The sequence below is a fragment of the Anguilla anguilla genome, chromosome 2 (genome assembly GCF_013347855.1).
Source record: "Anguilla anguilla isolate fAngAng1 chromosome 2, fAngAng1.pri, whole genome shotgun sequence".
Taxonomy (NCBI): Eukaryota; Metazoa; Chordata; class Actinopteri; order Anguilliformes; family Anguillidae; genus Anguilla; species Anguilla anguilla.
In genome coordinates, this window is record NC_049202.1 from 55,288,760 (window position 1) to 55,314,940 (window position 26,181).

At 44.1% G+C, this 26,181-nt stretch overlaps 1 protein-coding gene across 10 annotated transcripts in view; it reads left to right on the plus strand.

The window, feature by feature from the left end:
• Positions 1 to 26,181, plus strand: part of rbfox3a (RNA binding fox-1 homolog 3a) — a 401,085-nt gene that overhangs the window by 267,666 nt on the left and 107,238 nt on the right. Inside the window, exon 1 of one of the 10 annotated variants that reach the window (XM_035404690.1) lies at positions 13,690 to 14,145. The exons of 8 other annotated variants lie outside the window; for them this stretch is intronic. In XM_035404690.1, the coding sequence (XP_035260581.1) occupies positions 14,020 to 14,145 (126 nt within the window). In that variant the 5' untranslated portion in view covers positions 13,690 to 14,019. Of the gene's footprint in view, positions 1 to 13,689; positions 14,146 to 26,181 lie in introns of those variants that run through there. One more of the 10 variants, XM_035404689.1, reaches the window with a different exon arrangement.

The following is a 26,181-nucleotide window of genomic DNA, read 5'->3' on the forward strand; positions in this document are numbered from 1 at the left end:
AAAGATGCAAAAAAAAAAAAAAGCAACATTGCTGGAGGTGGTCCCGGGAGCAAAGTCAAATTACCCGCTAGACTGAGAATAAATCAGCAATGGCCTCCGGAAGAGAATTTACGAGTCACGCCTGATAGATAATACAGCGCGGCCTGATTGTGCGCCGCGCCCTCTGTCTCCTGGTCCTGCAGTCCCTCCCCTTTCATTTCCTCTCTGTAACGCAGTGTGGGTTTGTTCACTCATTTTCCTTTCTTATTTACTGAGTGTTCGGGGAGAAAAATGAAGTTTATGGTAATGGTGCCTTGTCAAGTCGGCTGAGGTGTGCTGTTCTGTCTGGCTGCCTGCCGGCCTTTTTCCCTCTCTCTATTTCTCCCCCTCCCCCCCCCACCCCCCCCCCATCCCCCCCCCCCCCCCCCCCCCCCCCCCTCTTTCTCTCTCTCTCCTCTCTTTCACTCCATCTCTCTCCCTCCCTCTCTCCCGCTATCAATACATGGTCTTTGCCTCTTTTACACTTCAGGAAATCACAGTATGTTTTGTTAATAGTAGCACAGGAAATTATGATTTTCTTTTATGGAAGTGGTTGTGCCCCCAAACGTACAGCGAGACATGGCATTCCAAAAAAAGATAAATGAGGGCTTTTAGCAGCCAACCTAAAATTTGCCAGAGGCCTTGTTGTTGCGGAACCCAAATGTGGTCCCTAAAAGTTTGGTCCAAAGAAAGAAAATGGGCCATTAAAAATGCATGCGGGAGCAGGCGAAAATAGGCGGATGGAAACATTGTTTCTGCCTGGTGAGTCTCCCTTGATACACTGCCGTTTCTTTAAATCGGGAACACTCATTTCACAGAAATGCAAATGTCTGTGGCGCTACGGTTAAATTCAATCTGAGATATATTGCATCCAGGCAGTGGAAAGAAGTAAACCAGAACAGGCCGGATTGCTTCTGGAGAATTACATTTCGGTGACGTCAAAATGCAAAACTGTTGGACCAAATCCCAAGCCGAGAGTTTATTTTGTTTCAGAACATCTAAGACTGCGCCGAGCGCAGATTTAATCTCACCCCCCCCCCCCCCCCCCCGGTACCCGAAACTATGAGAAGTTTTGATCCGGTGCATTAACGGAAAGGGGGGGGGGGGGAGGAAAGAGGGCATGATGGAGTGACTGACATTACCGATGGACTCTGGCGGTGACGGAAGGTGACAGATGTTCTTTCGACAGGTTTGCCGAACATTAAAGCCTTTTTCCCCCCTCCCCGCCGCTCTCTAACGTGTCACCGAGCCTCTCGGGGGGGGGGAAGAAAAGGGCCTTTGTCTTTGCCCCTGTCCCCAAAAGCGCGGCGTGATGTGGGCGCGGGGAGTGAAATAGTGCGGTGTCAGGGCCCCCATTATGCGGCAGCGCCGCTCCCCGCCGCCGCCAACGCAGCCCGCAGCCAGACGGACCAGGAGACGCGCCGGCCTCGCGGGCTCTGGCCTCGGCACGCCGCGCGCATCACCGCCCGTCGCGCGGTCGCGCCCGACCCGCCCGCCGTCTCCATGCGGTCACATATACGTCCCGCCCGGTCACATATACGTCCCGTCCGGTCGGACATACGTCCCGCGCGCGGGCGCCCGCCCAGGCATGCAGTATTTATTATTCGCCGCCCGTATTAAAATCCGCGCCTCACCCCTGACCCGGGCGCCCGTAGCTCAGGCGCGAGGGAACCGCGGGCGCCACGCTAGGCCTGATCAGGGAGCGCGGCCCAGAGGCCCGTGCCGGCCCAGCATGCTCTCCTCCTCCTCCGCTCCCACCTCTCACCGCAGGCTGCTGCTCTTTTTACTGCTCTCTGTCATATTCCTGTTATCTGCAGAAGGTTTTCTGTCAAGCAGTCTAAAGAAATAACTAAGAAAATTTTTTTTTTTTTTTTTTTTTTTTTTTTTTTTAAATGATGCACTTGAAGGGAATGGTGTAAATACTGCTTTATATAGAGTAAAAATGGTGGTGCAATGATGTGCTAGCATAATAATAATAATAATAATTGTACACTAGTACTTTGGAGATACAAACAAGGTCCTATTCTATACCCTTTTGGGATAGGGGTTATTCAGAAAGGAAAAGTTAATAACTTTGCAAGAAATACACTGATTTAAAGAACAATAAACCTTTATCAGTTGGAATCCTAACTGACATTCAGTTGATTTTCCCACAATATATTTGTTGTTGCTGTTATTATTATTATCATTATTATTATTGTTGTTGTTGTTAATCACATCATCACCTCTCTGCCTTATAATATATATATATGAATTATATACACATATACACATATATACACATATACACATTCATTGAACACATAGCAAAAAGACAGTAAATGGTATGCATTAATCATGAAATACTAATTAGTATGTAACATTTAAATTGTACATTTACGCATCAATCTAATAATCCTGAATAAGGCCAAGGTGCCAGCTCAATGGTAAGCTAATTAGCTCACAATTATATTTTTAATTATATCCTAATAAACTCATTTTACTTGAGTCATGATGTGTTACACTCTGTGCTAATATAATCCTGCTCGGTATGAGGCCTGAATCTCAAGGCCAATTTAGTTCTGTTTAATAAAAAAAGCGCGGAGGAAACGGTTGATCACCATGCTGCAAGTTCTCTGAGAGCCAAGTGCTCCTGGCGCTGTCTGATGATGAGACACTCGGTCTGCAGTGCATTCTGCACCACAGTCATCACCATTAGGCCTCTTTAATTGCCAGATCTGCGCGGCATTCATCTGGGCCCTGGTGTCGCCGGCTCCACGGCGCAGTGGCACCGATCGAGCCCGAGAGTAGGAGGAGGGGGAGCGCTGTGGCGGAATGCGTGGCATGGGACACGCATGGGATTGTGTCCTCGGACTCGTTAGCCAATGAGAGCTGGCGAAGGTGCGCGCATTCCTGGAAATGGTGTGTGACACGCGGAAACTGCGCGTGAGCCGTCAGCAGATCTTCGTTAAGGGCTCGGGTTCGGTCATGACCCCGGCACGAACCCGCCGTTACCTCCAGATGCTGACGAGAGCTTCGGGGGGTTGATGAGCCATTCGGGATGTTCTGGAACCTTCCTAGCGTGTAAAATCAGGAGTCATCTCATCTGCGAATGCTCTGAGGCGTTCTCCATTCCACGCTGGTGGGTGGGGCCTCCTGAAACATTCAGCATTACCCTTGTCACGTCTGATCACGGTCCACTCGAACACCCAGGACCGCCAGCGCAACCTATAATGCTGCCGGAGCGGTTTGTGGAACGGTCGGGCGACCTGCCCTCCTCCCCTCCGCTAGAAACGCCAGATTCAGAGCGTTTGGTGTGGCGGTATCCGTGAGGACGGTGGTACTTTTAAAAAGTTTCAGACCCCACAGTGTGGGGTCTCACCGTTCTGCTCTCTCTCCCCCTGCTCGCAGGCCGTGCGCACACCACAGCCTAGAACACAGCGTTGGGTATGTCAGTGCTGCCTGTGGAGCCGGCCCTCCCGTAGATTCACCTCCAAACACTCTGCTCTCCCTGCCTGAACACATCCTTCTGTGCGTTCTTTTTTTCCCCAAATCCTTCATGTTCCTCCTCCTAAAAACCAGGGGCTACTTAGCCGCTGTAGAAAAAACTCCAGTGTGTCTTAATACTTCACTGGTTTTATTTTACTTGTCCTGCGGACATCCTTAATCAGATTGACTTGTGTAGCTTAGTGTTAATTACATTGCTCAAGAGTACAACGGCAGTTCCAAACTAAAGAAGGGAACCTTCAGCATTCTAAGGACAGGTGGTAAGGACCTTCTCCCAAACCACGGGTTCAGAGGTGGCATAAAAGCAGACTATTTGATTTTAACAGTGTGTGTGTGATGCAGTTTCTGATCAGCAGTATGTTTTAACAGTGGATTTGGAGGTTTGTTGCTGTCAGTGGAGTAATAGGCAATGTGATGAATGTGCACATATCTTCCTTGGACTTTGAGAAACATTTTGATAGCTCATGTGCCAACAAGAGAAAAGTAGCCAGGTAAGTTGCTTCACAAATTAACTTTTCCAAATGATTTGTCAAGCAACAAATTCAAACTAATTACCAGCCAGAAATGTGTTGAAATATATTGCACATATGTTCATTGCTTGTATCTGTTCTTTCTCATGCATTATAGTGCACCTACCGTGTATCTTTTCTTCAGTGCTATTTATGGTCGATGATCAAAAATATAAACTTAGTAAGAATGTGTTTACAGTTTGTGTAGCACTTGATGTTGATCGGTAATATATTTTTTTGGTAGTAAATAATCCAGTTACTTCAAACAGAGATGATTCTTAATGTAAATATGATATCCATTTCTTAAAACAATTTATCAGGTCAGGCTGCTCCAATGAGTATTATGGACTTTCCTGTTAAATCAGACATTCAGTGCAATTTTTTTCAGTGTCAGAAAATAATACATGAATATATATATATATATATATATTTAACCAAGAATCTTTCACCACTACATATAATATCAAAGCTATGAGTATCTAAAATGGCTGAAGGAGATATTTATGATGAGATTAGATATAAGATTATTCAACAGCACACTAAATGGGAAGGTCAGAGGAAGATAAGTGAATAAACAGTTTCCAAAACTGGAGTTCAAAAGATTATTGCAAGATACTGAGAAAATGAGACTACTAACAACCATGCAAGAACTGGTAGACCACAGAAACTAACACCATCACAAAGACAGTACTTAAAGATTTTATCTTTGAGATATGTGGAAAAATCAAGCTCCACTCTTGCTTCAGATCTGAAGAAATCCACAGGTCATTCTGTCAATCCTTCCACTGTGAGAAGACAACTCAATGCTATAAGTCCGGATGGATGTGTAGCTGTCAAAAAGCCACTACTGAGAAAAGGAAGTAAACAAAAGAGAAGAAAAATTGCACTAGTAACTGGACCCTGAGACTGGACACCTGAGATGTGTAGCAAGATTTTATGGACAGATGAGTCTAAATTTGAGATTCCAAAGTACAGTAAGACAAGGCAGTCACCATGGAAGCAATGAAGGACTCGTGGAACCATGTCTACAACCCTCAGTCAAGCAGGATGGAGGAGCAAGTTTGGGGTTGTGTAACATATGGAGTTGATTATTTGGTATTGATTGAAGGCATCATGAATGCTGATAAATACAAGCAAAACGTATCATGCTATATGCTCTGGACAATGCTCAATGGCAGCAAAGTAATTCTACAGCACGCTAATGACCCCAAGCACACTGCTAAGAATATCGAGCTGCTGGATTACTTGGATTGAGAGAAGCAGAAAATGCCACAAACTTCTAAGACTGTATTTTGGAGACGTCCACAAGAAGCATGGAAAAGTATTTTATTTGAAATAAATAAATACAGTTCCTACATTAAGGTGCAGAATGTAACATTCTGTTTCTTACGTATTGTATTTATTTGCAAAAGACTAGACTTGTTGAAGAAATTTTATTTTTAGATTGCATGAATGGAAACTGCATGAAAATTCACTTTTCTCAGATTCTACCAGCAGAAAATATGTTTGTTAGACAAGTTCAGCTAAAATCAGTAATCAATAACCAGATTTTAAAATTTAGTGCTAATGATTAAAAGCTAGTATTAATTTGTTGTGAAGTACTGTGTCATAGGCCACGTACACACTGCAGAGGGTTGCTTAATCCTGTTAAGTTCACACCCAGTTCGATTATAGAGCAGAGCACCAACCGCACCCCACCCCCAGATCCCCCCCCCCCCCCCTTTCCTGGGTGACATGAGCACCAATTGTGTGACACCCTGAGAGGGGTGCCAGTCACAGTCAGCGCTGCCATGGTCTGTTTGCAAAACCAAACCATGGAGCCCATACATGTGCCTGCATAGTGCCTTTCCAGGATGAGCCACCCAGCAGCCCCCACAGGGCTCTATTTTTTAAAAAAAAGTGTCTTATAAACTACAGCTATGCCATATAATACAAAAGAGATTAAGTTACTATTGTTAGAACGATAAATGTATAAGGAAAGTGGTCATGATTTCGAAGGGGAGAAATGATCCCGTATTAGGTGTATATAAGTCTAGGCAGCGGAGGGAAGAGAGGTGACTTTCCTTTCTGTTGTTCCACCTTGCAGAGGACAAGCACCTTAGGGGATGAAGGTAGAGGAATTCCTAATGTTGGGGGCCCTCTGTCAAGTTTTAGCCCCCTTTGATACCTGCAAGCGCTCCTCATTTCAAATGCGGAGCTCCATCAGCTGGGACGCCGCGTTTGAAAGTGACTTTCCGGGAGACGACCAGTGCCTTTCGCATACGGTTCCTGCGCACAGCCACGTCCCTCAGACGCTGCAGACTTTCATACCTGCGCTGTGTTTTTAGAGTGACTGTCCCCCTCGCTTCAACCCATGATCCAGCCCTTGCCTTTCACCTCTTTTTTCATGGTTTTTGCATTGTGTCAATAAAGTAGAAAGCATCTGTCACGATGTAGGCAAATAATACATATTTCAGTAAGTTCAAACCATCTTTGAAGTTAAGGCTCACTGGCTTTGAAGTCTCAATGTCATAGAGCTTTTAAGTTCTCATAAAGACAAGGAAAGAAATTAAAGCTTCTCACTGATTTTTTTCTTCATTTGAGAAGACGGGGTTGAGTGGAGATCAACATCACATCGGTGATGAAAAAAAACAACATCCAGAAGCCTAATTTGCATGGGTTAATGCGGAAGTGGCATGAAACAATCAGAGACTTTTTATGCTTATATGTCAGAATGTTAAACAATTGAAACCCTAAAGGAGCATTTGACTTCATCACAGTGAGTTTGCATGATAACATTTTTTTAATAAACTGTCTTGTAGATTAATTGGAACTACAGTGCAATAAGAAACACTGCAGTCTGAATCCACTGTTAAAATCGTAATTGCATAATTTTCATGTTTTTATTTGTATATGTAAGAAATATGAAATAAAGGAAGTACACTTTAATACAAGGAACTAGATAATTTTGCACACGGTATTTGCAATTTGATTTATAAATGGACTCCTTTGATGAACTGAAAATCACCACTCTAAATGGCAAGTACATTGAATGAGTATCTTGCTATAAATACCTTGGGATCTGGCTTAATTGTAAGCTTAGTTTGAAATTGCATATAGATAAATTAATTAAGAAACTGAGAACAAGTTTGGCTTCTATTTCAGGAATTAATCTTGTTTTAGTTATAAAATCAAGAAGAAACTCATCTTAGCTACTTTTTACTTGTTTTAGACTAAGGAGACATTTTATTTGCATGCTTCCTTGTCGACTTTAAATGCCTTGGATATGGTTTACTATAGTGCTTTGCACTTCATTTCAGGTGCTAAATCGTTACCCCATCATTGTCTGTTCTATGAATGGTCTGTGTTGACTTCTTTATATCTGCGAACATTGATCTGCTGGTATGTATTCTTCTATAAAACAATAATTGGTCTACTTTCTTCATACCTCAGTTGTCTGCTAACTAGGAATTCACACAGATATCACATCTGCTCTAGGAAAGTGATACTCTTTAAAGTCCCTTCTTCCTTCACTGAATTTGGAAAGTTGAGTTTCAGATATTTTACAATTACAGTTGGAACAATATGAAAAGAAATCTTAAGCTTGACCAATTAATTTTATTTTCTGGCTTTAAACACGTACTGTATTTCATGATTCTGACTAAAGTATGCTCCTGCTTTTACCCTCTGCTCTGCTTTTTACTTACTTTTACGTTACTGGTTCATTCCCCGTTAGATGTTTGTAACTTGTCAGCTCTCTTGTTGTTTAACTTTGTGTTTTATGTCAGGTCCCCCTTGCTAAAAAGATTTAGATCTCAAGGAGGTTTCTCGTTTTAAATAAATGTTGAATAAAAATAAATCATTTAAAAAATATATTGTTTTAAATATACTACGAATCCATTACTTCACCATGTCAACACGGCCTCTCACCTCAGCTGGATCGGGTAAATTTGATGAGAACTGAAAAATGTCAGATACCTTTGAAGTGCCGGCATGCTAATGTACCCCTGCCATTCTTAATACGCTTCCTAATGAATTCATCCGCACAGGGTTAGCGTATCAGCTCGTGGCAGAAAGGGCAAGACCGGGTGCATTTCTGCTCTGTGGCTTTTAAAGATGTAAGACAAGGTGCATGAAGGTGCAGAAAGTGGGCACTGAGCCTGCTCTCTCCGTGCCTTCATTCACTTGCATGTTCTTGGTGATGAGTTGCCCGAAGCATCTCTCAGAAGTGAAATAAATATTTCATCATTGATCTGATGTGATTTCCTGCAGTGGTCTATGTCAGCTCTCTCTGTAGTCCTGCCCATCCACACCTTTCCACCCCCCACCCGCCCCCACCCAGGAACAGTGGCACTTCCTGCATCTCCCTCCCTTCCAATCAGTGGTCTGCTAGGGCCTGGACAGGTGTGGGTTGGGAGGGCTGGGGTGATGGGTGGTCAGTGGCCGCATTGGCCATATTCTCTTTGCGTTGTCTCACCATCGCAGGTTTCCATTTTCTGGTTTTTGTGAGCAGTGTTTGTGGAGAGCTTTTAAGGTGCTTTATTGGCAGGGGTAATCCGACCCTTGAGCAAGACAGCTAAGCCCTCCGAAGACACCTCTCTCAGCCCTCCCTGGCAGTGCGGCGGGATTACGGCACGCGCTAAACCAGCCCGGCTTAGGAGTCCACCTTTAGCCAGAGGTTGTTATGGAGAGAAGTGAAATTGCTCACGGTGCTCACGCTGACCAGCTGACTCTCTAATGGCCTCAGCGCTGGCTGGGTGCTTGTGAAGCCCTTTCCCTGTGAGCCGGGCCCGGCCAGACTGCGGTCTCTGTGCCACTCAGCGTTCAGAGTCAGGGTTAAGCATCACCCTCCAGTGCCTAAGTCTGTAACTGAGGCGGTTGCTTTTAGGCGAGAAATAAGTAAGCATTGCGCAACTTTTTTGCGACGGCAAAGCCAGTACGGTCGAATACGGTGTGCTTCCCTTTAACGAATCCACGAAAAGGTGAATGGCATCTTAAAATCCCGCGGCTTTCTCTGGATCTGTTTACTGTGACGGTGCACGCTGAGCGCTGATCTTTCCACATTTGAACGTGCCGGAGAATCGCTCTCCGTTCCTGTGCCATTCATCCCAGTCATAACTCATTTTTAATTACGAGCCATTAATAGCGCAGCACCGGGGTTGTGAGCCGGCCCCCACTCTAACTGCGCTCGTCTGTTCTGCTGACAGTCAACAATGGCTGAGTGGTAAATGGCGCTGATTTGGCACCTAAACAGTTCAAACTCCATTGTTGTCACAGTGCCGCCGTCATTGTACCACCCCTGCGGCATTAATATTCATAATTGCTCAGGTCTGTGCTCGGAGCGAAGAAAGCAAAGACGGTCTCTTTGTGCCCTAATTACGCGTGAGGGCAGAGGAACCGCAGGGCGGCGTTGTCCTCAGAGCGGGAGCGCGTCTCTCCAGGGCAGCCTCCGCCGTGGCGCCAGAGGCTGCGGGAGATCTGGGGGCTGCGTTGAGATGCTCTGCGTCGAATTTGCCCCGGAGTCCACGGGAGTCCGGAAATTAGCAGCCGAGGCTAACTGTTATACGGCACCCGAGAGGGAGAGAAAGAACCCCCCAGTAAAGGAGGAAACCAGGACTCGGGAGCTTCGGGGAAGTTCTGAAATGGCCACGGCTTTCGTGAGTGAGAACCCGACAGAGATTAGGTCCCAATTTCAGCGGCAGACCTGTAGTCACTTCGCCAGCGCGGATAAACAGAGCGGCGTGCGGATGGTGGCGACGCGCGCGCAGTGTAGATGGCCGAGATAGCGCCGAGGCTTATCACGGTGACATGTTTGGAGGACGCTTCTGAAATCCCCAGCAGAGGACCCCGGTCTCTTATCACGCACGGCCTTGAAGATTGTCTGCTCGCCTGTATTCACAAAGCTGGAAAGGAATTGCTTGTAGAACAACTCTTTGGGTATTATTGGTCAGACGATAAAAATCATTTTGCTTGTGTTTGTGTGTTTGTGCGTATATGGGGTGTGTGCTTTTCTCCCCCTCCCAGAGCAATCCTTCATAGATGTCATTTATGCTTTCATGGAACATTAACCTGCATTTTTGACTGTCATTAACTTAATTTGCTAAAAGATGACTTCATGTAGCTGTTCACTTTTCTGCAGCTTATGTCATTTCTTTGAAGGACATTATTAATGCAATTTTAATATGCAATATTAATGTTCTCAAACGACTGTAGTGCTTTTCTAGGTGGATTTTGGAGGTTCAGGCCTCCGTGAAAAAGAGCTATACAAATCAAATAGATTTTAAATTGAATGGCGTGCTTTACCTCAAAACCAAAATTAGACTTTGAAATGATGACTATTAAAATTATGAGAAAGTCACTACCTATTTAAACTGTTTTGGGGTTGGCAGAATCAAGCTTGCTTTTTTAACATCGGTTTGGTGACAGCTGACGAAGCTACATAAGACTGTTGAATTATAATGTGTGTGACCCTGCATGCGCACTCACAGAAGGTCTGAATCCAGCTGTTTAAAAACTGAAATATATTCCTTGTATTGTTTTGTCTTGGTTGAATATTTTTGGTGTAAAGTATAAAGTAAAACCACAGTATGAAGGACAGCATAAAAATTAATAATGCGAGCGTTTGGCAGCAGCAGTAGAATGTGCACAACAGCCTAAATTAAATTGCGTCTTGTGCACACTGATATTAGACGTTGCTTAATATGTTTAATGTGTGGCGTTAAATGTACCCAGTGAAAACATCAGAGACAGTGTGTCCTTTGGGTGTCACCTGCAAATGACCCACCCCCTCCATATCGCCTTCATGTTTGATCATTCATCATTCTTCATTTCCGTTTCTCCATTGCTTATTCCTGTATCACACTTATGATCTCTCCGTGGGGAACTTGACAAAGTGTGTGTGGTGAGAGTGCTGAGCTGACTGTGACTGCTTTAACCCAACAGATACATGTGATTGATGATTATTAAGTCTTATTGCATAATAATGAGAGAGCAATTGGCTTCTACACTCATGAAGGACGAGGCAGATTAGTATTTTCCACGCGGATGCATGCTGGGTAATATGCTAAGTGCAGAATATCCTGCAACTCCTCGAATGTCCTCAAGGTGGCTTCTCGTTTGGGAAGCGTATGGAGATTGTCACATACATTTACTGAACGCCTTATTCCAAAAGAATGAGGTCCCACTGATATTTCAGCATAACACTTTCACTATACACCGTGATTACTGCTCTAGTTTCGTTGCAAGTAACTGAAATTGTTGGCAATTTAAGCCAAGATTAAATGTTTCAAAACATTTTATTATAAGGTTCTGTTTATTTAGCATGTGTTGCTTTTCATAATTTTAAGCAGCACAATTGCATTCCAAATTAGAAGCCAGTTTAACAGTAATCTAAGCAGCATAAGCATTGTTTTCCAAGCAGATGGTTTTAATTTTATTTCCACACTCACTGCTTAATTACTTAAATACTCTTTTTTAAGTAAATGTTTTCCACCTGTTAATGAATTTTTAATGGCCTAATTTAGTAGGTAAGAGAACTTCTGATTAAAAAGCAAAACAGTCATTCTCTGTAAACATCTCATTAGCACATTTAAAAAAAACATTTCTAAAGAGACTGCACTTCAAAATAATCATTGTTACAAAGATATTGTTTGTTTTCTTTTTTGTTTTTTAAGCATAATACTCCAACTAATTTCTTTTAAAATATTAAGAAAACTGTCATTCATTTTTTAAATGATTAAAATGAATTATGTTCACAAAAAACAAAGTTATGAAACATGACAATCATGATGAAGACGACGAAGAAGAAGATGATGATGATGAAAAATACAAAATAGTGACAATGATGATGATAAGGTAAAATATAGCAGAAAAAGCAGTTATATGAGTATTTGTGATGTAGATGTGGATAGTTTGGCAGGGTTGAGCATGTGCAATGCTGTCCATAGTATCACATCACACCACACAGACTCTGACCACACCCCTGTGTGTCTGTGGTTCCTTCTCTGCTGCACACCTTAGTACCGGCCCCTGCTCTCACAGAATACTAATCCCTCCATACTCCTTAGACATGAGCCCTTGCTCCCTTTAAACATTAGACACGATTATAGCACATTAGACAAGATTATAGCACAATTAAAACTGGAGCGTCTGTCTCCGCTCCGGACCCCTTCTCCTGGTCCGGGGCGCGCCGGCGTTTTTCTGGCTCCTGCCGCGGCTCTCCCGACATGGCCGACGTGCCGGAGCGAGCGAAAGAGGACCGGCAGTCCCGGCGAACCCGGCAAGACTACCGTTAAACAAACGGCGTGTGAGTCATGCGAGCACTGGATTGATGGCGAGCGCGATGGCGCTGTGAGCAGGGGATGCTGGGGCAGCCTCGTGAAGACCATTGAGACATGTCAGCCACAGCAGAACGCCGGTCCATTTGCGCGGATGAGATCGGGGGGAGAGGGGGAAAATACAGCAAGATAAATGGCGTAAAGTAATGAAGCTTGTAAGCCAGTTTAATTGTGAAACTTGAGAATGATGGTCAGGACCTCTTCGAATGGCAGTTCTTCAGTCACATATAAAGATGTGTCTGGAATTCACATTTCCTCTAAGTAGATGCCGCTGCATCTGGAAAGAGGAGAAACACAGATTTTTCAACCGTTGAGGTAATTGAGTAAGAAGCACCAAGTACTTCTCAGTATTAATGAATGTCCCTTACATATATGTCCCCTTACACTGGCTATAGGACAGCGTGTGTGGCTTGGTGTTTGGTGGCTTTTTAATAAACATCACTCAGAAGGTGGAGGGGGGGGGTTGTGTGTGTGGGGTGGGGGGTGGGGGGCGGTTTGGCAGGAGAGAAACAGCGGGGGTTTTGTTTGTCCACAACAGGGGCACATCTGGTGTCTTTGCATCAAAAGGATAAACGTGCTCCAAAATGAACAGTAGCCATCATTTTGTTTTGTTAAGTCTACCACGGTGTTTGTAATGTAGGGTCAGTGTACCTTTTACATAGCATTCTTTTTTTTTTTTTTTGAAGAAAAAACTGCACTTATGCCTCAAAGCAATGTGTAGCCAGTCCAATTAATAAGGTTTTTGTCAGCACACAGAAATGCATGCATTACACTGATATGACTAATTACCGCTAATTTCTGTGTTAATGTGAGGTCCCAATGTTCAAATTTTCTTTATTATGAAAAATGGTCTTGGAAAAAAAATCTCAGAAAAGTAGACTGTCCAGACTAATTCAAGTCACAAATAAATGTGGAGAAAAGCATTTTTGTAGGTGGTAATAATAAAAATAGATGGTCTCCTGCATGTTTTTATTTTTATTTTTAGAATATGTTGCTTTAAAGAGCGTTACGTTAGTTTTGTTCGTGTCTTAAAATGCGAGTAGCCACAGCAGAAAGCGTAGGGGCTGCTAGCCGAGGCTGCAATTAAAGACACAGTGTAGTGCGCTCTGGGTCCCACGAGGGGTTAATGCTGAGGATCAGCTGTTGTAATGTCATTATACATTCCCTTCATTTTATACAGTGGGCTGTTTGATGTTTGAATACCCGAGAGACTTCATCACCCCCCCCCCCCCTCCCCCCACACACACACACACACACACCCCCACCTCCACCCCCCTGCCGCAGCCAGTGCTACCCCTCCCAATTTCATCCGGAACCTCCCCCTCTGTCTCCGCATGCTTATATTGGCTTATATTCCTCCTAAAGTAAACAGTGGAGCGCTGATGAGAGGCCGCGGCAGCCCTGGCACACGCGTGTGTACCGTGTCTCTGTGTCCCTCCACTTCAACAAAGACGTCTAAAGAGACAATTCATTAGCCAGCCGTAGAATTACTACAAAAAGAACAACAATAGCCAGGGAAGAGAGCAGGGCAGTGGATGACAGAGAGAGAGAGAGAGAGAGTGGGAGAGAGGCTGAGACCGGGAGAGAGAGAGAGAGAGAGATAGAGAGAGAGGGGGGAGAGGTTGAGAGTGAGACTGAAGAGAGAGAGAGTGAAAGAGAGAGCGAGAGAGAGAGAAGGATCTCCCAGCTTGATGCGCAAAACATCCCGCTACCACATGCTGTGCTCCATGGCCAACTCGGGCTGTCTGCTGCTCTCCGGGTCTGGGATGCTACCTCACTCCCTCCAGTGCCCCCCGGCATTCCTCTACCTTCCCGAGGTAAGACGCCTTCCCTGCTCTCCTTCTCCTTTTTTTTTTTCCGGTAGTCTCCCGCGACACGTGCTAGCATTGTGTTCCCTCATCTCCTTCCCCCCCGCCTCCCCCCCCTCTCCCCCCCCCCCCCCCACCGCCATCACCACCACCGCCACCCCCCTCACCCCCCTCACCCCACCACCCACTCCCCCACCCCCCGGCACCCGCTTAGCAGGGGTCATCTCACTCTCTCCTTCCGTTCTTTTCTTGCTTTCTTCTCTTTTTTCAGTCTTTTAAAAAGTCTTTTCATGCGCTCGCGCAGCGCGTCGGGAGACCTAGCGATCGGGGGACGGCTCGCTAAACTCCGCTTTTTGGTGCTAATTGTGATTTTCTTTCTTTTGTATTCGCATGTTGTTTTCACATACTTTTCATCCCAAAGCTTTTGTTGAGGTATCAGTTTTGTAGTACGCATGTGTGTTTTGTCATGTTATTGTTCATTTCATCACATTTCATTCATTCAACACTTTTTTCTTAAACTGTAAATGTAAACACTGCTCTTGACCCATAAGCTGTTTTTCGTATTGGCTAATATACGTTACCGATGTGGATATGTATTAAAATTATTATATTATTTGATATGCAAGCATAATTTTGTGACATTGGCACTCAGACTGAAAGCACGCAGTTCTTCAGCAGAACTTATTGTCTCGTGGCTGTGGACTCTCTGACTTATCTGCCTCTGCCCGACTGTGCTAGCCAGCCAAACAGAGACAGATGTCCACACAATACCGAAACAAACAATAGGAATAAATGGTGTTTGGCTCACTTGGTTGAGAGGGTTCTTGAGGTTTGTGTGTGCGTGTGTGTGTGTGTGTGTGTGTGTTTGTACGCGGGGCTGTTTGTTCGCTGCGTGGGAGAGTGTGTGAGAATCTGTTTTACTACCGGCAGCATGTGCGGCAGCAGACTGGTGCTTTCCTCCAGACAGTTTGTTATTGCAGCAATATAAAAAATGATAAGGCTGTTGAGAGATAACCTGCCGCATCCTCCTTCCAAATCGCGCTCACACATCACCTTTACGACCCCGTCCGAGCCCACCCGTCTGCCCACATTGTGCCCACCCAACAGCTGTCTGCTGGGGGGGGGGGGGGGCGCATGGCCGTCCTGGTGCGACGGGCACCGTGTGTGTGCAGGTGCCAGAGCGGGGGGCTCCGTGGGGACCGGCTCTGCCAGTGTGTTCAGGGATGTCCCACTCTGCCTGTGTGTGTGAGTGTGTGTGAGTGTGTGTGTGTACGTGTGTGTACGTGTGTGTGCGTGTGTGTGTGTGTGTGTGTGTACGTGTGTGTGTGTGCGTGCGTGTTTGTGTGTGTGTGAGTGTGTGTACCTGTGTACGTATGTGTGTGTGTTTGCATGTGCATGTGTGTGTGCAGGTGTGTGAGCGTGTGTGTGTGTTTGCGTGTGTGTACGTGTGTGTCTGCGTGTGTTTCCGTGTGCATGTGTGTGTGTGTGAGTGTGTGGGTTTGTGTGTGTGTTTGAGAGGAACAGTGTGTGTAAGTGTGCAGCAATATGTGTATATGTGTGTGTATGCCTTTAGTTTTCCCTGATGATGTTTGTGTTCACACAGGCTACTTAATTGCCTGTCCAGTAATGAATACCATAAGAGTTTTTACCAAACAGCTTCTCTGTCTTAATCCCCCAAATTTCGTAGTGTGAAAAGTGTTATTTTTCTTTACAGTACAAATCATATGCATGCTGGAGAGCCTATTTTTCCTTTTTAAAATCTGGGAAATAAATAGAAAGTGCTGTTTGCATTCATTATTGTACTTTGGCTGGAAAACAGTGAGGTCTCTGTACTGTTTATATATTTAAGCCCTGAAAATACAGTCTTGATTAATTAAATGCATATGGCAATTATTCCATACGCACGCAATTTCTTTATATTTACATATTGGATGAGTAAGAGGCTTATAAATCACATTATTTTACAGGCTGAGTCTCGCAGCGGCATTCAAATGGCTAAAAAATAAAAAATAGTATTTTTGAATACATCTCAGTTTGCAATGCTTACATTCAAATGTCAACATTGAACATATTTCAGCCGAAATACATTTGAAAATAGTAACTGCGAAATCGCCATTCTGGATGGTTTAAAAAAAATTTAAAAAAATAAAAAAGCTTTAACTGTTGGTCCCCCTGCTCAATTGAGCCTCCAAAAGACAGCTTGAAGTGTGTGTGTAAAACGAGCCACTGAGCGAGTTCAGAGACGAAATGAACTTCGGCCGCTTGGCTTTTTCTCTTTTCATTCCCCTGCACCAGCGGCCTGCCCTTTGTCGCTCTGTAGCAGTTTGATTCAAACTCGTGGATTCCTACAACTCCTACACCCCCCCATTTACTCCTCTCTACCAGGGAGCCTGAGAGGAGCACAGAACGCACCGTCATCTGCATGCAGAGCAGAAGTGAAATAATACAAAGGGGCACAATTTTTCTAGATGTTTATTGGTGCATTTTGGTCGTTTTTTTCTGTGGCAGTTTGTTTAAAAAAGAAATAAAAGGCATCAATACACGCCGTAGGTATGGCACATTGGTGAGGGATTTATACTCAATCCTAGGCTCAGACATTATTAACGAACACGGTCGCTTTATGAATGTTGAATGGTAAAATGTTATAACTCTGCATTGCTATGGCATGTTTTTTTCAGGTATTTTAAAAAGTAGGGTGAACAATTGTGTTTATTTAAAAATCCAGATATTCATGTTTTTTTTCCAGATGGAAACATTTTGCAGATTTTCCAAGCGTTCGACAAATTGTATTTTTCGAATGAAATGAAATACGCATTAAAATACTTTGACCTTTCTTTTGGAATTGTGAAATCATGTGTACATACGTACTTGTGCAGAATTACAGAGTATGATCTTTTGTCCGTGCTTGATTTTTGTGAGACAAACAATGCAGTAATGACCAATGTTTTTTTTATTTTTTATGTGAAGTATTTCCAAATTCTGCATTTGCTGCAGATACACTAGACGGGGTGTAAATATTGAGACGTGCGTTGTCATATCCGGTTCGTCGCTCGCTGCAGACGGAGGAATTTGTGATATTGAATTCTTCGGAGGCGATCAGATCCCCTGTACGCAGGAGCGTCCCTGCGCGTTCGCTGGGATCAGCCATAAGCAGACATGCAGATGTGTGTTCCTCGCCGCTGCTGCTCGTAAAGCCTGGCGCTTCAACTGCTGCTATTCACGAGGAGGCTGCGATTGAACATGCGATCTGGTCCCGTGTGCGTCGCACGAAAGGGAATGAATAAGGCGAACGCGTGTGTGTGTGTGTGTGTGTGCGTGTGTGTGCGTGTGTGAGTAAGTGTGTGTGTGTGTGTGTGAGTAAGTGTGTGTGTGTGTGTGTGAGTAAGTGTGTGTGTGCGTGTGTGAGTAAGTGTGTGTGTGTGTGTGTGTGTGTGTGTGTGTGTGTGTGTGTGTGTGCGTGTGAGTAAGTGTGTGTGTGTATGTGTGTGTGTGTGTGAGTAAGTGTGTGTAAGTAAGAGTGTGTGCTTCTGTACTGTCTGAAAGGAAGTGGACGAGGTGCTGATCAGCTGTACTTTGAGACTTGTATTAAATGAGCTGCTACTTTTAAAAGCTTGCTGCCACAGCTTCATTTTACTGTTTTTTTTTTTTTAAAGAACAAGAAAGCGGAAGAGAATTCTATCATGTTTCATGTGCTGTTACACGGTGCACTCCAGTATTAGGATGTGTATTTCTAAAGCGGGGTTATTGGATATTTACATCATCACTGTGTTTTCATTCGTTTCTTAGATTGCAAATTTGCGTCCTCTGGTTATCGGAACCCCCCTGTTCGCGTTTGTCTTTACCAGCGACGGTATAGGATTTCTTTTTCATGACGGCGGCTGGTTTTCAACTCTTGAGTCAATACCGCGCAATAAATCTGCTTGTGCAAGCATCTCCCGTCTCTCTGGGGAGCAGAAATCTTTACCCACATTCTGGATTGTTAAACAATGCATGCTACTGTATAATTTCCCCACAAGCCGTAGAAGGGAACGGGGAGCTATTCCTTCCGTATGTTTCCGCTGCCTGAAGTTGTGGTGTTTTGACAAGCATTAGGAGGGGCTTTTTTTTTAATGGTGATTATCTTGTGTTTCACCGACGCAGTCGTCTGTGCTCTGGCCTCACCTGTTCTGCTGTAGGGGGTCTGTTTCCTCCACCGCATGGGCCTGATCCCTTTCAAACACTGTAACTAATACCCAGGCTCATTCATCTCCACACGCTGAGAGGGAGAGAGAGTGAGGGAGAGAGAGTGGCCGAGAGAGTGTGAGTGGGGGAGAGAAAGAGCGAGAGAGAGAGAGACTCTGGATTAGTGGTTTATTCTCTCACCTCAGTTCAGGCTCCCATCTTGCTATCTGCGTAGCAGCATCAGGGGACGGGCTGGGTTCGGTTTCTCTCGGGACCAGAGAATGCCAACTCTGCACTGAGCATTTTTTTTTGGGGGATAATTATTGTGGGCTGAGCACTATTGACAGCGGTAAAGGTGGCTGATATTTATAAGTCTGTGTGGGTTTTTTTTTTTCCAACACAGACTCTCATTACGGGTTGTGTGGAACTCGAGAGGGCGGTGTATAAAAATGCACCACTCGCAGCTCTAGGTGCAATTGAGACGGTTGCTTTTGTTTTGTTTCGTTTTTCTCCCCTTTGACTCGTTGGGGAAAGGTTAAGCAAGCACGTCCCCTTAAAACTGACCTTACATTAGCCTGTGAATATTCCCTCTCAAACTAGGAGCATTTCACCGTGCAGAACCGGCGAGCTTGGGAAAGAAAGGGAGCTCGTCCTGGCAGAAGCGCCGCCGCTGTGACGTTGCACAATCAACTCGTTGTAGGGTGGGACTGTATTTCCCCCCTCCAAACCATTTATTGACCCTCATCTTTTTTTTTTTTTTTTTTTTTTTTTTTTTGCTTTTGGGGTTATTCGAGGGCAGAGAAACAAGCTGTGCTATTTGTATTTGCTGCTTCTTGAAGAGATTCAGAGATTACCCTTTTCCCATTTTAAAAATTCATAACTCCATTCCATTTTTTTAATATATATATAAGCTCGAGCAAAATTTACATTCCAGTCCTCTTCCTTCCCAGCATTCTGGGCTGGTATTTACGCCATGTAAAGACGCCCCTTTTGTGGAAGTGTCTCAGTGTTTTTTTTTGTTTTTTTTTACTGTGAAGAGAAGACACGTAACAGAATAGTAAAAAATGCAGAACTTGGTAGAATTCTTTTCTCACTTTTTGCCATCCCCAAGGTAAATTATGAATCATAGCAAAGTCATTCATTTTGTAGTTATATTCTTGAGTTTCTGTAACATTTGATCAGTGCAAGTCTGCCAGAATCCAGTCTGACTGCATCTTCAGCTTGTCCTATTTTTCATCTCTTTTAAGGGACTATGGTTGCATAAATGTGGTTACCAAGTTTATTGTATGTCATTCTGTTAAATGCGATTTCCTTTTAATTTAAAGTACCCTTGCAGTATTAAACTTCTTCCCCTTGTTTTGTTTGTTTGTCGGTTTTTGTTTCGATAGATTTTTTTATAGTGGATTGTTTTTATAGTTCCTTAAGCCAAATATTCCGACCTAAAAGATTTATTCTTTGCTTATGTGTTTTTTTTATTTCATGTTCTGCGATGAAAAGCCTTGTGAAAGGAAAGCCTCTTATCACAGGCATGTATCGCTCTGAATGGAGAAAGAGGAGTGGAGTTTAATTGGATATAGTGCGCAGTTCTTCAAGAAGCACACGCGTGCATTCTGTCCATCAAGCGCACCGTCAGCCATGACATTCCCGCGCAGTGCCAGCGTAATGGCATGTGCTACTAATTACTTTCACTAATTTTCTCCTGGTTGAGCGATTTCCTCCGGTGCACCGGTGGTCTCTTTGTACTCTCTGCTTAAGCAGCAGAACAGAAGCCTGCTCCTCTCTCCTCTTGCTCGCTTTTAAACCATAGCCGCAGTTGATAGTGATTAATTTACCTGGAGAGGGGATATGAAAGCAGCAGACTGCAGGCCTAGATACTGGACGGGAGAGCGGGGGAGATCATGTGTTATTAGGCGCTGCTGGTGGGAGGCGAAGCCTGCTGGATGATTCAGTAAGCTCTTATCCACCCTGCCGTTCTCACTATAAATAGTGTTTTTTTCTCTCTATAGACTGTGCGCATCTTTTTTTAATTTGGACAGTTAAGTAACACGGCGTTCCCGTTTATTATGTGCGTTCCGGACTCGCGCGAAACGTGCCTTTAATGGAATGTAAATGCCATTTTTGCTGCAGATGTAGAGGAAAAGTCCCCTGCCTCTTATGTATTTATTTTTTTTTGTTAACAGGGAAATGCAAAATTGTGTTTAGTCCTTTTTTAAAATTAATTACGAGGTTCTACATGTTTACTTAGCGAGCCCGCAGCATGCACCGTTAAAACCTGCGAGGGTCCAGTTCAACTTTCTGGGGAATTTATTATCGAATGGGAAAGGGGAATAAACACACAGAGCAAAACAGGAGCATCCCGGTTCACAACATAGGTGTCCCCCGTTTTATTAAAGGCCACAAATTACAGATGATAAATAAAAAGGCTCTTTATAGGTCCATCCTCCAGGACCGTGCCGAGTCTTTATTAAATGAAGGGGGGCTCTGACTTTGGCAGGCGCGGAGCCGCGCTCCGGATAGCGTTGCAGGGCTGTCGCCGAGCACACGCCGGGGAAAACCACCGGGCCGTTTTGTGATCACAGCAATTTCCCCGCTTGAGCACTCCCGAACGCGGGGCGAGGCGCGGCGAGCGGGAGAGGGAGCGCCGCGGGGCCCGGCCGGAGCCCCGCGCGGCGGCGTCAGCGCCCTCCTCTCCGCTCCGCCCCCGGGTCCCGCGCGCCGGTCCCCCGTGAGCAGCCCGCGCGGAGCAGCTGAATAAACACTCCCACTCTATCACGCCTCTTTCATTCCTCCTCCTCTATCTGCAATCTGCCTTTTATCCATCATCCTGTCAGCAGCTTTTTTTTTATCATTTTGCTTTTTCCTTATTATTTTGTTTTTTTTTCGCTAAAAATACTGTTTCTCCGGCGGTTTTTTTACTGCGCGAAAGAAACGTTATCAGGGAATTATAAAACGTTGATCTTAAATGTTTTAAAGGGGAAAGCTGAAAATAGTTTGGTTCCCAAAGCGCATTAAAAAATTAAAATCACGCCAAATTTGAGGGACCAAAACCTAACCTACATTATAATTGAATTGACCGATTCGTGATGAAATATTCAACCCCTAACGCAAGTTCTCCTCCATCTTAACACATCCAATTTGTCATAGTGTTATTTTATGATATAATGTGATTAGATAATGGCTGATTAAGAGCACTGAGATGCACTGGAGCACTCCTCCCCGCAAGCATGCAGGGGAAACGCTCTTTCTGAACATTACGCTGAAGCTTTGAAGCTTTGCTGACGACAGGGTCACAAAGCCTGCCTTCTGTAAAGTGCATGCACTTGCTCTTCTGTTCGCTTTACACAGTGTGTGCTGCTGCTTAAAGTCAGCGATGGTGAGCATCTTCCCTCATGTTCAGTAGTCTTTATATCATGTCATATACTTTTTCCTATTTTATGTAATTAAATTATGCAGTTCATTAGAAGTTTCACATATTAATATTATATAAATTGTACTGTTTATTTCTGTATCTTTTGTTCATTTGTTCATCTGTATCTGTTTCATATACATCCATTGTTTTTAGAATGAATAGAGCTTGAATATCCGGTAATACTGCTATTTTTTTCACGAGATGAAGTTACATATGTATGTATATATACACATATGCCATCCTGTTATTACAGACAGAAATGCTTGTTCAGACTCTGCTGTAGCTTAGACAAATTATCTGGAAATAATGATGATGATCACAATTTTGATAGTTATTATTAATATTTTTATCATCATTACTATAATGTGCCTTCGTTTTTCTATTTTTGGATAAATTCCTATGATACAGTGATTGGGTGTTCGATAATTGGAAACACAAACTGCCATCTGTCCTCATTCACCACTGCAGTTTCAGCTGTTTTCACCACAACAATGAGGGCTCGAGCTCCTTAGCCTCATAGCATTAGGACCTGCACAGGCCTTTCATGGAAGCCCCTGTGTGTGTGTGTGTGTGTGTGTGTATATATATATATATATATATATATATATATATATATACACATACATAATGTTTAATTTATTTTGCAACTCAGTCATAAGTTCCATTTTTCACTTTCAGGCGGTGTATATTTCCATGAGTCTACAAAATCTAATGTTTTCTGATACTCCTTTAATTCATTCAGATCACTCAGCTCAATCATTAAATCATAGCGAACCCTAAAGCAAGACCGCAGATTGATTAATTGCGTGCTGAGTAATGTGTTCCTGCTCATGTACTGTGAGTAGAAGAAAAATAAGCAAGTGACTCACTAAAAGTTTTTTTTTTTTTTTTCTTATTGTTTATTTTTGTTCTAATTATTCGTGTTATTACTAGCTGGAGAGGTTTTTGCCAGTGTTTACCCTACTCAAATAGAAGTTTTCACCTCCAGGTCTTTATGAGTTCAGTCTGCTGATTGGGCAGGAGAGATAGACGTTTCCAGAACACGGAGCCCCTGACTTCACCCGCTCAGACCTTCCTGTTACATATTCAGTTGCGGTGTACATATTTTAGTCTTCATTTGAACGTTTCTGCCGCGTGTTAAGGACGTGTGCAGGAATGGGGCAGGAGGGGCGGCAGCAACGCCGTGTCCTTTTTCATTGGCCTGTCAGTAATAACCAGCACTCCTCCGCGTGAGTCCTGAGAGAAAGGACATCCCCTGCTTTGCATTTTGCGAAACAGTCGGCACGCACTGCTCATTTTTTAACTCAGAGATACTGTATTTCACTGGAGGTGACTGCACTCCTCACAACAGCTTTGATTCAAAAGGCATTTCTTTCCATCCCGATACTGGGATGGGCAATAAAAATGTGCGGGGGGGAGAAAGCCTGCGTTTGTGAATAGCGCGAGTCATGCTAGTGTTTGATGGTATTCGCTGTAGTCAATGTTTCACTTGTCTGTACACAGAACCCCCCCCCCCCCCATCCCCCAAAAGGTACACTTATGAGACACAATCTGGGGAAAACTAATCGCAAAGATTTGCGACTTGTGAAAAATAGTGTGCCTCATGCTGATTCCGGGGTTAGCGCGGCGAAGCTCTTCCCAGGCAGTAAACGGCATCAATAAATGATATAGGGGAACTTCATTTACATACGAGATATTGCTTTCCTGTTTGATTTATCTCTGTATTTCGCAATTATCTAAAATCCCGGCATCAGATTTATATAAGGTCTCTTTTTGGTGATAATGCTATTAATAAACAAACTTACAAGGTGCTTTGGCTTTATAATGCCTGCTTGTTAATGATGCATTGTTTTGGAGAATCTGACAACATTATATTGTTATTTATTACTCTATTGTATCATCATCATTTATTTTCGTACTTCCTTATTCGTCCCTCTCTTTGTCTCACACGTTGGGAGCAATTGTAAGGGTGAGTGCAGTTTGCTTGTGGCGTGTTCCCATAATTATTTAAGTGGCTGAAAAAGATCCTTATAATTAATAAACTTGTTTTCGTACTGTAGCAGGCAGAAGCAGGAGCTAGTGCTTTTCTCTGGGCCTTTGCCTTGTATAACAGTCCTTGGACCCGCTGACTGAGAAGCTGGTCTGATCCCTTTTTTGCTCTTGTGTCTCTGGAGTGAATCGCCCTTCTGAACAAAAGAGTTATATCAGTCTGTTTCTGAATTTCGCATCTGAAAGGAAACCTTGCAAGCAGAGGCAGCATACAGTGCTTTATCATTGCGACTCTTACTGTATGACTAATTGGTAGCCATCTGACTATTGATGACTTGCATTAATGGTGCCATAATTACTGATGTTATTTAATGGATGACTGGCGTTTAGGTTTTCAAAACATTAAATGCTCTTGGTGGAAAAACTGGTCACACTCCCTTCCTTTAAATAATATTCAACATCTTCACATCCCTAACACAATTCTGTGATCTCTGGCGCGTCGAAAAATGTGGTTGGGTTGGTCAAAAATGAAATTCATAAGTCTGTCCATTGTTATTATTATGTAGCCTTGCTGTTTTCCCCCTGCCTTTTGGGCACACACATAAAGGATAAGTTTGATCTTTTGAATATATGAAAGTCAAATGAGGTTTATCAGGCCCAGTGCAGTACATAGTTTCCCTCTCCTTCTGGGGATGACAGGTCAGTGTAAAGATGGGGGGGTGGGGGGTGTTGGTTGTCCAGTACAATTGAGACAGCTTAATCCATCACCTTAGTTTAGTATCTTTTTTCTTTTTTCTTTCTACAAACGTACGTGTTTATTCAGTTCGCTTCCTATGTCGTTTCATGTGATGTCAGCCCAGTCTGATTAGCATGCTGCTGTTTTCTTATTAAATCAAAGCAATTGGGTGTGTAGTTGCCCCCACCCTGATAACCCTGTCATATTGCTTAGGGTTGGAAACAGAGGGTACTGGGGTGCTAAGGGCAGCTGAAGAGATGAAAAGAAGTGAACAGGTTTTAGGCCCCAGAGCACATTACCAAATGAGCTGCATAAATCCTGTAGAAAAATGTACGCATTAAATAGTGTGTCTAAATGTAACTGCGTGTAATTATTACTTCACTGACCTTAATTGCTGAAATAAAAGAACTATTGTTCTGATTCTGAAGACCTTCCGAGTGTCTCTCGAATGTAATCGTGAAAAGATAACATAAAACTACACCTCCACAGGAAAGAAAAATTCACACAAATAAAAAGATAATCTGAGATGGGAAATCTCGAGCGCGCATTGAGAATTTTAGCATGTGTTCATTTTCTCGAGGAAAAAAAAAAAAGAGAATCTAAATTCAGCAACCATTTTATTTCTGGTTTTGAAATTGCCTTGCGTTCAGGCCCCGTGTGAATAATAAACTTAATTAAGAGGCTCATTTGTGATGGGGCTCAGTAAATACGACACACCTGAGAGATGATTTGGAGGGGGAGCAGGAGACAGCAGGGCGGGGCTGTGGTCAGGCGCTGCCGGGTGAGGTCACACTGGCGTTCTGTTGCGTCACGTTCCCCCCGAAATGGATGGCCCAGTAAAGCCTGTGCAAAGTGACATTGGAACCCGTTTAATGCTCGCTCTGGAGACTGCACATCGTCCACGCATCAACCAGCAACATCTCCGTTTCCCCGGCGCCGCGGCGGCTGATCTGGGCGTGCGGCCTGCGTGGAGCCCGGCGGTTCTGCTGGGTTTCGTCAGGCTCCGCTCGTCTTTCGGCGAAGGTGCGGGAGCGCTGCGGGTCTGGTGCAGGCCTTTTTTAAGGATGCCATTTTAAATAATGCATCGCTTCCTCAGCTGGTGTTTTCAGTGCTCCGCTATATGAACTCGCCTCTGTGTTTTTCCAAATCATCTATCAAGGTGAGATCCTTGGGAAGGCGCATCGCCTCAGGGTTCTTCTGGATGTGCTTATGAGGTTTTATTAGGTCCCAGAGGAGGACTGCAGTGTTTCCTTAAAAAAAATTACAAATGGAAGCAAGGCCTGTTTCTACGGGCCTGCGAGTGTAAGTGCAAGTGTAAGCGTGAGCATGCAGGTTTGTGGGGACTGCAGGGTGTGCGTGTGTGTGTGTTTGTGCCTGTGTGCGTGTGTGTGTGCGCGCATATGTGTGCGTGTGTGTATGTGTTTGTGCCTGTGTGCATGTGTGTGCACGCATATGTGTGCTTGTGTGTGTGTGTTTGTGCCTGTGTGCGTGTGTGTGTGTGTTTGTGCCTGTGTGTGTGTTTGTGCGTGTTTGTGCCTGTTTGCATGTGTCTGCGCGTGTGTGTGCGCGCGCATATGTCTGCTTGTGTGTGTGTGTGTGTGTGTGTGTGTGTGTACGTGTTTGTGGCTGTTTGCGTATGTGTGTGCGCGTGTGTGCGTGTGCATATGTGTGCTTGTGTGTGTGTGTGTGTGTGTGTGTGTGTGTGTCTGTGTGTACAGTGTGTATGTGGACTTCATTTGGTATGACACGG